This window comes from Salmo trutta, chromosome 21 (assembly GCF_901001165.1).
Source record: "Salmo trutta chromosome 21, fSalTru1.1, whole genome shotgun sequence".
Lineage (NCBI taxonomy): Eukaryota > Metazoa > Chordata > Actinopteri > Salmoniformes > Salmonidae > Salmo > Salmo trutta.
The window spans coordinates 7,464,924-7,478,742 of NC_042977.1; the positions used below are offsets into that span (position 1 = coordinate 7,464,924).

Sequence of the window (13,819 nt, forward strand, 5' to 3'; positions counted from 1 at the left end):
ACCACAAGGGGAGCAGAATGCTCTGGAGATTTCTCAGGAGTCTCATCCAAGAAAGCATTAACGTCTATAGTCTCGATTCTAGAAGTCTTCACCACATTGCCAACGCTTACAGTGGCTTATTGCAATAGTGCAAGACATTGACGTGCATGGGTTTTCTTTTGGCATTGTTGTCCTATTTGGCTCACATAACCCTGGTGTGAAATGGAAAGTATGTGCAACAGTCACTACAGCATAGTGAAGAAATGCAAACTAATACAAATAATGTTCTTTGGCGATAGTGTTTTTACTAATAACAAATTACTGAGTTCACTTTGGATATCACTGAATGAATACAGATATTCATTCAGCACATGTACTGACTGGGTTGTAAATCTCAGGGGTGAGATGGGAGCTGTACTAGGTCTATCCCACTTTCCTCCTGTAATAGAAAGCCTCACTAAATATGTCCTTTTCCTTTACATAGGTTAAGCACTCTCTCCCCCTGCCTTTTTCTTCTCCTTCAATAGCTCATCCAAGGACCTCCATTTTCTTGGTGTCAGTTTTTCCTTTGGTCCGCATCGGCATTCATCTCTTGCGTTGCCATGGCGCTGCTTGAGCTAGAGAGGGAGGGATGTAGAGGGAGAGAAACATACAGTACTCCCTTTTCTACTCTCCTCCGCTGTGCCATCACTTTTTCCCTGCTTTCAGTGTCTTTCCAGGACGTGCAATTCCATTCATTTCTGTTATCAGTAGCGAAGATAGCGGCCATTGACGTTACTGATGGGGAAAGGGCAGCTCGCGGTAATGCCATTGATGAATTGTGAGAGAACAATAGAGTGAGGGATGGAAAATTGCATTGCCAAGGTTTCTCTGCGAATAGCCCCCTGCTGGCATTACAGTCCTCATTATCAATGTACAAGCATACGCGCACACACGTTTATTGTGTATCGGCTAATGGGATGTATGGCCAATAGACAAATCTGAATATCTATTCAAGAGAATGGAGGTTCATCATACTTTCTAATGCCATATAAAACCTGCAAAATATATTTAATGATCTACAGTACCAGTCAAAAGTTACTCAGTGAAGACATCAAAACTATTAAACAACACATATGGAATCATGTAGTAACCAAAAAAGTTACTACATGATTCCAAATGCTGAGCACTTGCTGGCTGCTTTTCCTTCACTCTGCTGTCCAACTCACCCCAAACCATCTCAAATTGGGTTGAGGTCGGGTGATTGTGGAGGCCAGGTCATCTGATGCAGCACTCCATCCCTCTCCTGCTTGGTTAAATAGCCCTTACACAGCCTGGAGGTGTGTTGGGTCATTGTCCTGTTGAAAAACAAATAATAGTCCCATATCGTATCGCTGCCGAATGCTGTGGTAGCCATACTTGTTAAGTGTGCCCTTGAATTCTAAATAAATCACTGGCAGCGTCACCAGCAAAGCATCCCCACACCACCTCCTCAATGCATCACAGTGGGAACACATGCAGAGATCATGTATTCACCTACTACGCGTCTCAAAAGGATTCAGCTGTTGGAAGCAAAAAATCTCAAATTTGGACTCATCAGACCAAAGGACAGATTTCGAAAAGGACAGATTTCGAAAAGGACAGATTTCCACCAGTCTAATGTCCATTGCTCGTGTTTCTTGGCCCAAGCAAGTCTCTTCTTATTATTGGTGTCCTTTAGTAGTGGTTTCTTTGCAGAAATTCGACCATGAAGGCCTGATTCACGCAGTCTCCTCTGAACAGTTGATGTTGAGATGTGTCTGTTACTTGAACTCTGTGGAGCATTTATTTGAGCTGCAATTTCTAAGGCTGGTAACTCTAATGAACGTATCCTCTGCAGCAGAGGTAACTTTGGGTCTTCCTTTCCTGTGGCGGTCCTCATGAGAGCCAGTTTCATCATAGCGCTTGGTTTTTGTGACTGCACTTGAAAACACTTTCAAAGTACTTGAAATGTTCCGTATTGACTGTCTTCATGTCTTAAAGTAATGAGCCTACCAGATGAGCTAAATAACTTCTATGCTCGCTTCCAAGCAAGCAACACTGAAGCACGCATGAGAGCATTAGCTGTTCCGGATGACTGTGTGATCACGCTCTCTGTAACCCATGTGAATAAGACCTTTAAACAGGTCAACATTCACAAGGCCGTAGGGCCAGACGCATTACCAGGACGTGTACTGTCTGTAGCCATGAAGTGCTTTGAAAGACTGGTCATGGGTCACATCAACACCATTATCCAAGAAACCCTAGACCCACTGCAATTTGCATACCGCCCCAACAGGTCCACAGATGATGAAATATCTATTGCACTCCACACTGCCCTTTCCCACCTGGACAAATGGAACACCTATGTGAGAATGCTATTCAACACCATAGTGCCCTCAAAGCTCATACCTAAGCTAAGGACCCTGGCACTAAACACCTCCCTCTCCAACAGGATACTGGACTTCCTGACATGCCGCCCCCAGGTGGTAAGTGTATGTAACAACACATCTGCCCCTCAGGGGTGCGTGCTCAGTCCCCTCCTGTACTCCCTGTTCACCCATGACTGCATGGCCAAGCACGACACCAACACTATCATTAAGTTTGCCGACGATACAACAGTGGTAGGCCTGAACACCGACAATGATGAGACAGCCTATAGGGATGAGGCGAGAGACTTGATTTAACGATGGACTGTCATTTCTCTTTTGTTATTTGAGTTGTTACCATAATATGGATTTGGTCTTTTACCAAATAAGGCTATTTTCTGTATACCTACCTTGTCACAACACAACTGATTGGCTCAAACGCATTAAGGAGGAAAGAAATTCAACAAATTAACTTATAACAAGGCACACCTGTTAATTGAAATGCATTCCAGGTGACTACCTCATGAAGCTGGTTGAGAGAATGCCAAGAGTGTGCAAAGCTGTCATCAAGGCAAAGACTACTTTGAAGAATATCACTTTTTTGGTTACTACATGATTCCATGTGTGTTATTTCATAGTTTTGATGTTTTCACTATTATTCCACAATGTATAAAATAGTAAAAATAAAGAAAAACCCTGGAATAAGCAGGGGTGTCCAAACTTTTGATTGGTACTGGATGTGCCATGTCTCTGTATTATATGGTGGGCTTGTGTAAAAAGGATGTGAGCAGAAGATACATCTATTTTGTTTGGCAGTCGATTTACCACTTGTACATTCTATTCACTCACCTACGAAGTTCAAATCCCCTCTCATTTCATGACAAGCGGAGTAAACTGTAGCCTAAATTGCAACCGTCTGAAAAGCTCATTCTAAGGGAAAGATCAGAATAATTTCCATCTCATATGGATTAATAAAGTATTATTTCTCAAATAAATGTTCAAGTGTCAGCAAATGTGGGGTGAACATGGCCAAAATAGGCAGCTGTGTTTTTGTCAGGGTCGGGAGGTTCAATTCTATTTTCACACCATGTGCCATCTTTTGACAATTGAGATAATAAAAAATATATTGATATCAATCAAGGAATCCGACAGGAAAATACTTAGGTCACAAAAACATGCGCATGCCTGCGCAGACATTAGCAATACCCAGAAGATTAGATGGCATGAGCATGATGGCTCAGCTTCAGTACAAAGAGCATTGTTTGCCATTTTATCTGAAAATGTCTCTTAACTTCTCTAGGGTAGGGGGCAGTATTTTGACGTCCGGATGAAAGGCGTGCCCAAATTAAACTGCCTGCTACTCAGGCTCAGAAGGTAAGATATGCAGATGTAGATTTGGATAAAAAGTTAGGTTATGTTAGGAGAGTACATTGAAAATAGCTGTGTGTAATGTTTTGTCAATTCAAAGACAGGTGTCACCAAAAACAGAAAACCAGCTAAAATTATGCACTAACCTTTGACAATCTTCATCAGATGACACTCCAAGGAGATTATGTTATACAATATATGCATTTTTTGTTCCATCAAGTTCATATTTATATCCAAAAACAGCATTTTACAGTGGCGGTGAAATTCAGATCTTTTTCCCCCTCAAATACCTTCCGGTGATCAGCGTTACAATTTACAAAATTACTATTCGAAAACATTGGTAAATTATAATATTGTCATTCAAAGAATTATAGATTAACATCTCGTAAATGCTACCGCATTGCCAGATTTCAAAATAACTTTACTGGGAAATCACACTTTGCAATAAACGGGGTGCTATGCTAAGAACAATAGGCTAGGATATACAGGTTACCACCATCTTGTAACCATCTAATATCAATAATACTATTGTAAATAATCCCTAACCATTGATTATCTTCATCAGAAGGCACTTCCAGGGATCCCAGGTCCACAACAAATGTGGTTTATTCGACAAAGATCATAATTTATGTCCAAATAACTCCAAGTTGTTCCATGTTGTTAGCGCGTTCAGTAGGCTCCTCAAAATGTAGGATGGGGGGGGGGAAGTCACATCAAAAAGTAAAAAAAAAAATCTATTTACGTTCGTTCAAACATGTCAAACGTTGTTTAGTATCAATGTTTAGGGCCATTTTTAACGTGAAACATCAGTAATATTTCAACCCGACCTCTCCTGTGTCTTGAAAAACGTTTTGAAAAATGTCTCGCCTCACATGAACGCGCATGTGCGCACAAAAATGAAGTGACGACATCCCAGGGACGTCAACTTCTCTTCCTTGTCATCCTGTCTCTGTTCATCATAGACGCTTCAAACAACTTTATAAAGATCGTTGACATCTAGTGGAAGCCGTAGTAAGTGCGAAATGAATCCTTTGTCACTGTGTGATGTATTAGCAATGACTCGAAAATAGTACAGCCACAGAATTCTCATTTCCTGCTTGTATTTTTCTCAGGTTTTTGCCTGCCATATGAGTTTTGTTATACTTACAGACACCATTCAAACAGTTTTAGAAAATTCAGTGTTTTCTATCCAAATCTAGGGGGCAGTATTTACACAGCCGGATAAAAAACGTACCCGATTTAATCTGGTTATTACTACTGCCCAGAAACTAGAATATGCATATCATTATTGGCTTTGGATAGAAAACACCCTAAAGTTTATAAAACTGTTTGAATGGTGTCTGTGAGTATAACAGAACTCATATGGCAGGCAAAAACCTGAGAAGATTCTGTACAAAAAGTGCCCTCTCTGACCATTCCTTGGGCTTCTTGACTCTCTTTATTGAAAACTTAGGATCTTTGCTGTAACGTGACACTTCCTACGGCTCCCATAGTGGTCAAAGTGGTCGATCTGAGAACAATGAGACTGGAGGCGCGTGCACGAGCCGACACCATGTTTTTATTTTCAGTCTTTGAACGAAAACAATGACAACCGGTCGGAATATTATCGCTTTTTTACGAGAAAAATCACATAAAAATTGATTTTAAACAGCGTTTGACATGCTTCGAAGTACGATAAATGAATATTTTGAATTTTTTTGTCACGAAACGCGTCGGCGCGTAACCCTTCGTCACCCTTCGGATAGTGTCTTGAACGCACAACAAAACGCCGCTATTTGGATATAACTATGGATTATTTGGAACCAAACCAACATTTGTTATTGAAGTAGAAGTCCCGGGAGTGCATTCTGACGAAGAACAGCAAAGGTAATCCAATTTTTATTATAGTAAATCGGAGTTTGGTGAGTACCAAACTTGGTGGGTGTCAAAATAGCTAGCCATGATGGCCAGGCTATCTACTCAGAATATTGCAAAATGTGCAATATTTTAAAAGCTATTTTAAAATCGGACATAGCGATTGCATAAAGGAGTTCTGTATCTATAATTCTTAAAATAATTGTTATGCTTTTTGTGAACGTTTATCGTGAGTAATTTAGTAAGTTCACCGGAAGTGTTCGGTGGGAATGCTAGTTCTGAACGTCACATGCTAATGTAAAAAGCTGGTTTTTGATATAAATATGAACTTGATTGAACAAAACATGCATGTATTGTATAACATAATGTCCTAGGAGTGTCATCTGATGAAGATCATCAAAGGTTAGTGCTGCATTAAGCTGTGGTTTTGTTTTTTGTGACATTATATGCTAGCTTGAAAAATGGGTGTCTGATTATTTCTGGCTGGGTACTCTGCTGACATAATCTAATGTTTTGCTTTTTGAAATCGGACAGTGTGGTTAGATAAAGGAGAGTCTTGTCTTTAAAATGGTGTAAAATAGTCATATGTTTGAAAAATTGAAGTTTTGGGATTTTTGAGGAATTTGTAATTCGCGCCACGCCTATCATTGGATATTGGAGCAGGTGTTCCGCTAGCGGAACGTCTAGATGTAAGAGGTTAATAATATGCATATCCTAGCTTCGGAGTTGGTGTAGGAGGCAGTTAAAAATGGCACATATTTTTTTCAAAACTCTCAATTCTGCCCCCTAGCCCCAACAGGTTATCGAACAAAACAAACATTTATTGTGGACCTGGGATACCTGGGAGTGCATTCTGATGAAGATCATAAAAGGTAAGTGAATATTTATAATATTATTTCTGAGTTTTATTGACTCCACAAAATGGCGGGTTTGGTTTCGTGTCTGAACGCTGTACTCAGATTATTGCAAAGTTTGCTTTCGCTGTAAAGTTTTTTTGAAATCTGACACAGCGGTTGCATTAAGGAGAAGTGAAGTGTATCTATAATTCTTTGAATTACAGTTTAATATTTTATCAATGTTTATGATTAGTATTTCTGTAAATTGATGTGCTCATTCACCGGAAGTTTTGGGAGGCAAAACATTTCTGAACGTTACACGCCAATGTAAAATGGGGTTTTTGGATATAAATATGAACTTTATCGAGCAAAACATACATGTATTGTGTAACATGAAGTCCTATGAGTGCCATCTGATGAAGATCATCAAAGGTTAGTGATTAATTTTAGCTGTATTTCTGGTTTTTGTGATGCCTCTCCTTGCTTGGAAAATGGCTGTGTTTTTTCTTGTCAAGGTGATGTCCTAACATAATCTAATGCTATGCTTTCGCCGTAAATCTTTTTTGAAATCGGACAATGTGGTTGGATTAACGAGAAGTGTGTCTTTAAAATTGGATTTAATAGTTGTATGTTTGAGAAATTTGAATTATGAAATGTTTGTTGTTTTGAATTTGGCTCCCTGCTATGTCACTGGCTGTTGAATAGTGTCCCCCACAGGTGGGACGGTCACGTCCCACATACCCCAGAGAGGTTATTTGGAGCACAGCCATGCTCTACTTAAAGCAAAGGTGTACAGATGTTGGTCCGGGAAGCTCATTCACAGTATGGAGTCAGCCATCTTGCGCAACACATAAACAAACAGCCTCTCGATGTTGGTGATCGGCAACTTTGTCCAGTCAAAAGACAAAATGATCATGCAAAATATCAGCCATGCTAATAAAAAGCTAATTAGCTCAACGCCAACCGCAACTCATAGCCCTACCTCAAAAGTCAGCGGAGCATCTAAGGGGGAAGCTGGGAGAAGGTGGGTTACCTTGAATGGTGCCTGACTTTTGGGGTAGGAGGTTGAGGAAGAGCAGGTGGGAAGGAGGGACACCTCGTGGCTTTGGGAGTATGGGGCGGTGGGCAAGGTGGGAGGGAGCTCCTGCTGCCCTAAAGTGGACGACCCGTCAAAGATGCATTCCAGAGAAGCTACCTAAAGAGGGAGGTAGGGGCATGGAACTCAAAGGGTTACCATACAGTACAATAAAAGGACAAAAGAGAAAGCAAAGAGGGGATGGAAAGAGACGGGTGGGGGGGCAATACATAAAAATAAACTGCAGAGCGAAATGGGAGATATGAAGAGAAAGAAAGTAGAAGATATAGAAGAGAAGGTAAGAAAAGGGGGGGGTTATGGAAAGGAATATGATGGGATGTCTGCGTACACTGAGAGCACCTAGCATTGCAGCATCCTGGAGAGCTACTGTGTCTGCAGTTTCTTGTAGTGGATTGCCAATATCTAGCAACTGATTATACAGTGCATTTGGAAAGTATTCAGACACCTTCACTTTTTCACAGCCTTATTCTAAAATAGATTAAATAGTTTTTTTTCCCTCAGTCTGCACACAATACCCCATAATGACAAAGCGAAAACAGGCGTAGACATTTTTGCTAAAGTATTAAAAACCAGTGGTCTAAGGCACTGCATCACAGCGCTAGAGGCATCACTACAGACCTTGGTTTGATCCCGGGCTGTATCACAACCGGCTGTGATCGGAAGTCCCATCGGGCGGTGCACAATTGGCTCAGCGTCATCCGGGTTAGGGGAAGGCTTGGCCAGGGTAAGTAGTCATTGTAAAATAAGAATTTGTTCTTAACTGACTTGTCTAGTTAAATAAAGGATAAATAAAAAAATATATATATATAAGTATATATATATATAAGTATTCAGACCCTTTGCTATGAGACTCGAAATTGCTCAGGTGCATCCTTTTCCATCATCCTTGAGATTTTTCTACAACTTGATTGGAGTCCACCTGTGGTAAATTAAATAGATTGGACATGATTTGGAAAGCACAAACCTGTCTATATAAGGTCCAACAGCTGACAGTGCATGTCAGAACAAAAACTCTAACCCGGAAGCTTACAAGAAATCCTGCTACGCCTTGCGACGAACCATCAAACAGGCTAAGTGTCAATGCAGGGCTAATCATACTACACTGGCTCAGACGCTCGTCTTATGTGGCAGGGCTTGCAAACTATTACAGACTACAAAGGGAAGCACAGCCGCGAGATGCCCAGTGACACAAGCCTACCAGACGAGCTAAATCACTTCTATGCTCGCTTCGAGGCAAGCAACACTGAGGCATGCATGAGAGCATCAGATGTTCCGGACAACTGTGTTATTAAGCACTCCGTAGCAGACGTGAGTAAGACCTTTAAACAGGTCAACATACACAAGGCTGCGGGGCCAGACGGATTACCAGGATGTGTGCTCCGGACATGTGCTGACCAACTGGCAGGTGTCTTCACTGACATTTTCAACATGTCCCTGATTGAGTCTGTAATACCAACATGTTTCAAGCAGACCACCAAGAACACAAAGGCTACCTGCTTAAATGACTACAGACCCATAGCACTCACGTCCGTAGCCATGAAGTGCTTTGAAAGGTTGGTAATGGCTCACATCAACACCATTATCCCAGAAACCCTAGACCCACTCCAATTTGCATACCGCCCAAACAAATCCACAGATGATGCAATCTCTATTGCACTCCACACTGCCCTTTCCCACCTGGACAAAAGGAACACTTATGTGAGAATGCTATTTATTGACTACAGCTCAGCGTTCAACACCATAGTATCCTCAAAGCTCATCACTAAGCTAAGGATCCTGGGACTAAACACCTCCCTCTGCAACTGGATCCTGGACTCCCTGACGGGCCGCCCCCAGGTGGTGAGGGTAGGTAGCAACACATCTGCCACGCTGATCCTCAACACCGGAGCTCCACAGGGGTGTTTGCTCAGGCCCCTCCTGTACTCCCTGTTCACCCACGACTGCATGGCCAGACACGACTCCAACACCACCATTAAGTTTGCAGACGACACAACAGTGGTAGGCCTGATCACCGACAACGATGAGACAGCCTATAGGGAGGAGGTCAGAGACCTGGCCCGGCGGTGCCAGAATAACAACCTATCCCTCAACATAACCTTGACTAAGGAGATGATTTTGGACTACAGGAAAAGGAGGACCGAGCACACCTCCATTCTCATCGACGGGGCTGTAGTGGAGCAGGTTGAGAGCTTCAAGTTCCTTGGTGTCCACATCAACAACAAACTAGAATGGTCCAAACATACCAAGACAGTCGTGAAGAGGGCATGACAAAGCCTATTCCCCCTATTCCCCCTCAGGAAACTAAAAAGATCTTCAGAAGGTTATACAGCAGGAACATTGAGAGCATCCTGCATGGTTGCATAACTGCCTGGTACGGCAATTGCTCGGCCTCTGACCGCAAGGCACTACAGAGGGTAGTGCGTACGGCCCAGTACATCACTGGGGCTAAGCTGCCTGCCATCCAGGACCTCTACACCAGGCGGTGTCAGAGGAAGGCCCTAAAATTTTGTCAAAGACCCCAGCCACCCCAGTCAGACTGTTCTCTCTACTACCGCATGGCAAGCGGTACCGGAGTGCCAAGTCTAGGACAAAATGGCTTCTCAACAGTTTTTACCCCTAAGACTCCTGAACAGGTACCGTAAATTCCGGACTATAAGCCGCAACTTTTTTCCCAGGCTTTGAACCTCGTGGTTTAAACAATGACGCGGCTAATATATGGATTTTTCCCGCTTTCAATTTTTTTCTCTCTAAAAAAACACATTCTGTGACGTGCTCAGTTTTTTGCCGGCATAAAGCTTTCATTAGACCAATGAAATTGCCGAACGGGTTACGGTCAAACAACTTTTTTGTTTATTGTTTAGATTAAATAGAGCGCTCTCAAACTTCCCATCATTCTGATTACGGTAGTCATTTTGTCACCCTCATCATGGCAAAGACACGAAGAAATGCATATGATGCAGCTTACAAGTTGAAGGCGATTGATCTGACTGTTGGAAAAGGAAATAGAGCTGCTGCACGGGAGCTTGGTCTTAATATGTCGATGATAAGACGTTGGAAACAGCAGCGTGAGGAATTGATTCAGTGCAAAAAGACAACTAAAGCTTACTGCTAATTTTTTATTTTTTGTTACAAGCCGTGTTTCGTTAAAGCCTATTTATTTTTGTTACAAGCCGTGTTTCCTTAAAGCCTATTTATTTTTGTTACAAGCCGTGTTTCGTTAAAGCCTGTGTAAAGCTAATTTGTTTCAATGTACCGGTAGGCACCTGCGGCTTATATACATGTGCAGCTTATTTATGTTCAAAATATTTTTTAATTTTTTATTCAGTGGGTGCAGCTTATATTCAGGTGCGCTTAATAGTCCGGAAATTACGGTAATCAAATGGCTACCCAGACTATTTGCATTGTGTGCCCCCTCCCAACCCCTTTTTACGCTACTGCTACTCTCTGTACATCATATATGCATAGTCACTTTAACCATATCTACAAGTACATACTACCTCAATCAGCCTGACTAACCGGTATGTAGCCTCGCTACTTTTATAGCCTGTCTTTTACTGTTGTTTTATTTCTTCACTTACCTATTGTTCACCTAACACCTTTTTTGCACTATTGGTTAGAGCCTGTAAGTAAGCATTTACCTGTTGTATTCAGTGCACGTGACAAATAAACTTTGATTTGATGTCGAAGAAATTGTCCGTAGAGCTCCGTAACAGGTATGTGTCGAGCCACAGATCTGGGGAAGGGTCCTAAAGAACACAGTGGCCTCAATGATTCTTAACCTGTCTGGGTTAGGGGGCAGTATTTTCACGGCCGGATAAAAAACGTACCCGATTTAAACTGGTTACTACTCTTGCCCAGAAACGAGAATATGCATATAATTAGTAGATTTGGATAGAAAACACTCAAGTTTCTAAAACTGTTTGAATGGTGTCTGTGAGTATAACAGAACTCATATGGCAGGCAAAAACCTGAGAAGATTCCATGCAGGAAGTGGCCTGTCTGACAATTTGTAGTCCTTCTGTTGCATCTCTATCGAAATTACAGCATCTGTGCAGTTACGTGACACATTCTAAGGCTTCCATTGGCTCTCTAAAGCGTTCAGAAAGCGGAATGACGCGTCTCCTGTCTCTGGGCAAAGTACAGCAGCAGAGTTTGTAAGTGGACTGCCTGGGGACAGTGAGACTGGAGATGCGCATTCACGAGACCTCACCATTTTTTTCTTTCACTCTTTGAATGAATACAATGTTGTCCGGTTGGAATATTATCGTTATTTTACGAGAAAAATTGCATAAAAATTGATTTTAAACAGCGTTTGACATGCTTCGAAGTACGGCAAATGAATATTTTGAATTTTTTTGTCACGAAATGCGCTCGCGCGTTACCCTTCGTATAGTGACCTGAACGCACAAACAAAACGGAGGTATTTGGATACAACTATGGATTATTTGGAACCAAAACAACATTTGTTGTTGAAGTAGAAGTCCTGGGAGTGCATTCTGACGAAGAACAGCAAAGGTAATCCAATTTTTCTAATAGTAATTCTGAGTTTAGGTTGCCCCAAACTTGGTGGGTGTCAAATTAGCTAGCCGTGATGGCTGAGCTATGTACTCAGAATATTGCAAAATGTGCTTTCGCCGGAAAGCTATTTTAAAATCTGACATAGCGTTTGCATAAAGGAGTTCTGTATCTATAATTCTTAAAATAATTGTTATGTATTTTGTCAACGTTTATCATGAGTAATTTAGTAAGTTCACCGCAAGTTTTCGGTGGGTATGCTAGTTCTGAACATCACATGGTAATGTAAAAACCTGGTTTTGGATATAAATATGAACTTGATTGAACACAACATGCATGTATTGTATAACATAATGTCCTAGGAGTGTCATCTGATGAAAATCATCAAAGGTTAGTGCTGCATTTAGCTGTGGTTTGGGTTTTTGTGACATATATGCTTGCTTTGAAAATGGCTGTGTGATTATTTTTGGCTGGGTACTCTCCTGACATAATCTAATGTTTTGCTTTCGCTGTAAAGCCTTTTTGAAATCGGACGTGGTTGGATTAACGAGAGTCTTATCTTTCAAATGGTGTAAAATAGTCATATGTTTGAGAAATTGAAGTTATAGCATTTTTGAGGTATTTTTATTTCGCTTCGCGATTCCACTGGCTGTTGAATAGAGTGGGACGCTAACGTCCCACCTAGCCCATAGAAGTTAAATGGGAGAAATGTGGAACCACCAACACTTTTCCTAGAGCTGGCTGCCCTGCCAAACTGAGGAATTGGGGGAGAAGGGATTGTCAGGGAGGTGACCAAGACCTCCAGAGTTCCTATGTGGAGATGGGAGAACCTTCCAGAAGGACAACCATCTCTAGTAGAGTGGCCAGACAGAAGCCACTTTAAGGCACATCACAGCCCACTTGGGAGTTTGCCAAAAGCACCGAAAGGACTCTCAGACCATGAGAAACAAGATTCTATTGTCTGACGAAACCAAAATTGAACTTTTTGGCCTGAAAGCCAAGCGTCATGTCTGGAGGAAACATGCACCACTCATCACCTGGCCAATACCATCCTTACGGTGAAGCATGGTGATTTTTCAGCGGCAAGGACTGGGAGACTAGTCAGGATTGAGGCAAAGACGAACAAATTAAAGTACAGAGAGGTCCTTGATGAAAACCTGCTCCAGAGCACTCAGGACCTCAGACCGGCGAAGGTCCACCTTCCAACAGGACAACGACCCTAAGCACACAGCCAAGAATGCAGGAGTGGCTTCGGGACACGTTTCTGAATGTCATTGAGTGGCCCAGCCAGAGCCCGGACTTGAACCCGAAAATAGCTATCCAACCTGACAGAGCTTGAGAGGATCTGCAGAGAAGAATGAGAGAAACTCCCCAAATACCGGTGTGCCAAGCTTGTAGCGTCATACCCAAGAAGACTTGAGGCTGAAATTGCTGCCAAAGGTGCTTCAACAAAGTACTGATTAAAGAGTCTGAATACTTATGTAAATGTTATAAGTTCAGAATTTTTTTAATACATTTGCAAACAATTCAAAAAACTGTTTTTGTTTTGTCATTATGAGGTTTTGTGTGTAGATTGATGAGGGACATTCAAATCCATTTTAGAATAAGGCTGGTTCCAAAATTTGGAAAAAGTCAAGGGGTCTGAATACTTTCCAAATGCACTGTATGTTGAGCACTCGGGCAACACCGATTTAACTTTAAGCAATTAGTCTACTTAACTCAGTCAGAACAAGGCAAGAATAAATACTGGCTAACCCATAAGCTCTCCAGAACCATAATTGATTGTACCGTTATTAAAACCTGTT

General features: G+C 41.8%; 1 protein-coding gene across 17 annotated transcripts in view; it reads right to left on the bottom strand.

Moving 5' to 3' along the window:
- Nucleotides 1-13,819, bottom strand: part of LOC115156587 (disks large homolog 1) — a 285,164-nt gene that overhangs the window by 164,556 nt on the left and 106,789 nt on the right. For 8 of the 17 annotated variants that reach the window (XM_029704067.1, XM_029704064.1, XM_029704063.1 and 5 more), the window contains exon 5: nucleotides 7,437-7,598. The exons of the other annotated variants lie outside the window; for them this stretch is intronic. In XM_029704067.1, coding sequence (XP_029559927.1) covers nucleotides 7,437-7,598 — 162 coding nt within the window. The remainder of the gene's footprint in view (nucleotides 1-7,436; nucleotides 7,599-13,819) is intronic. 17 annotated transcript variants of the gene reach the window in all.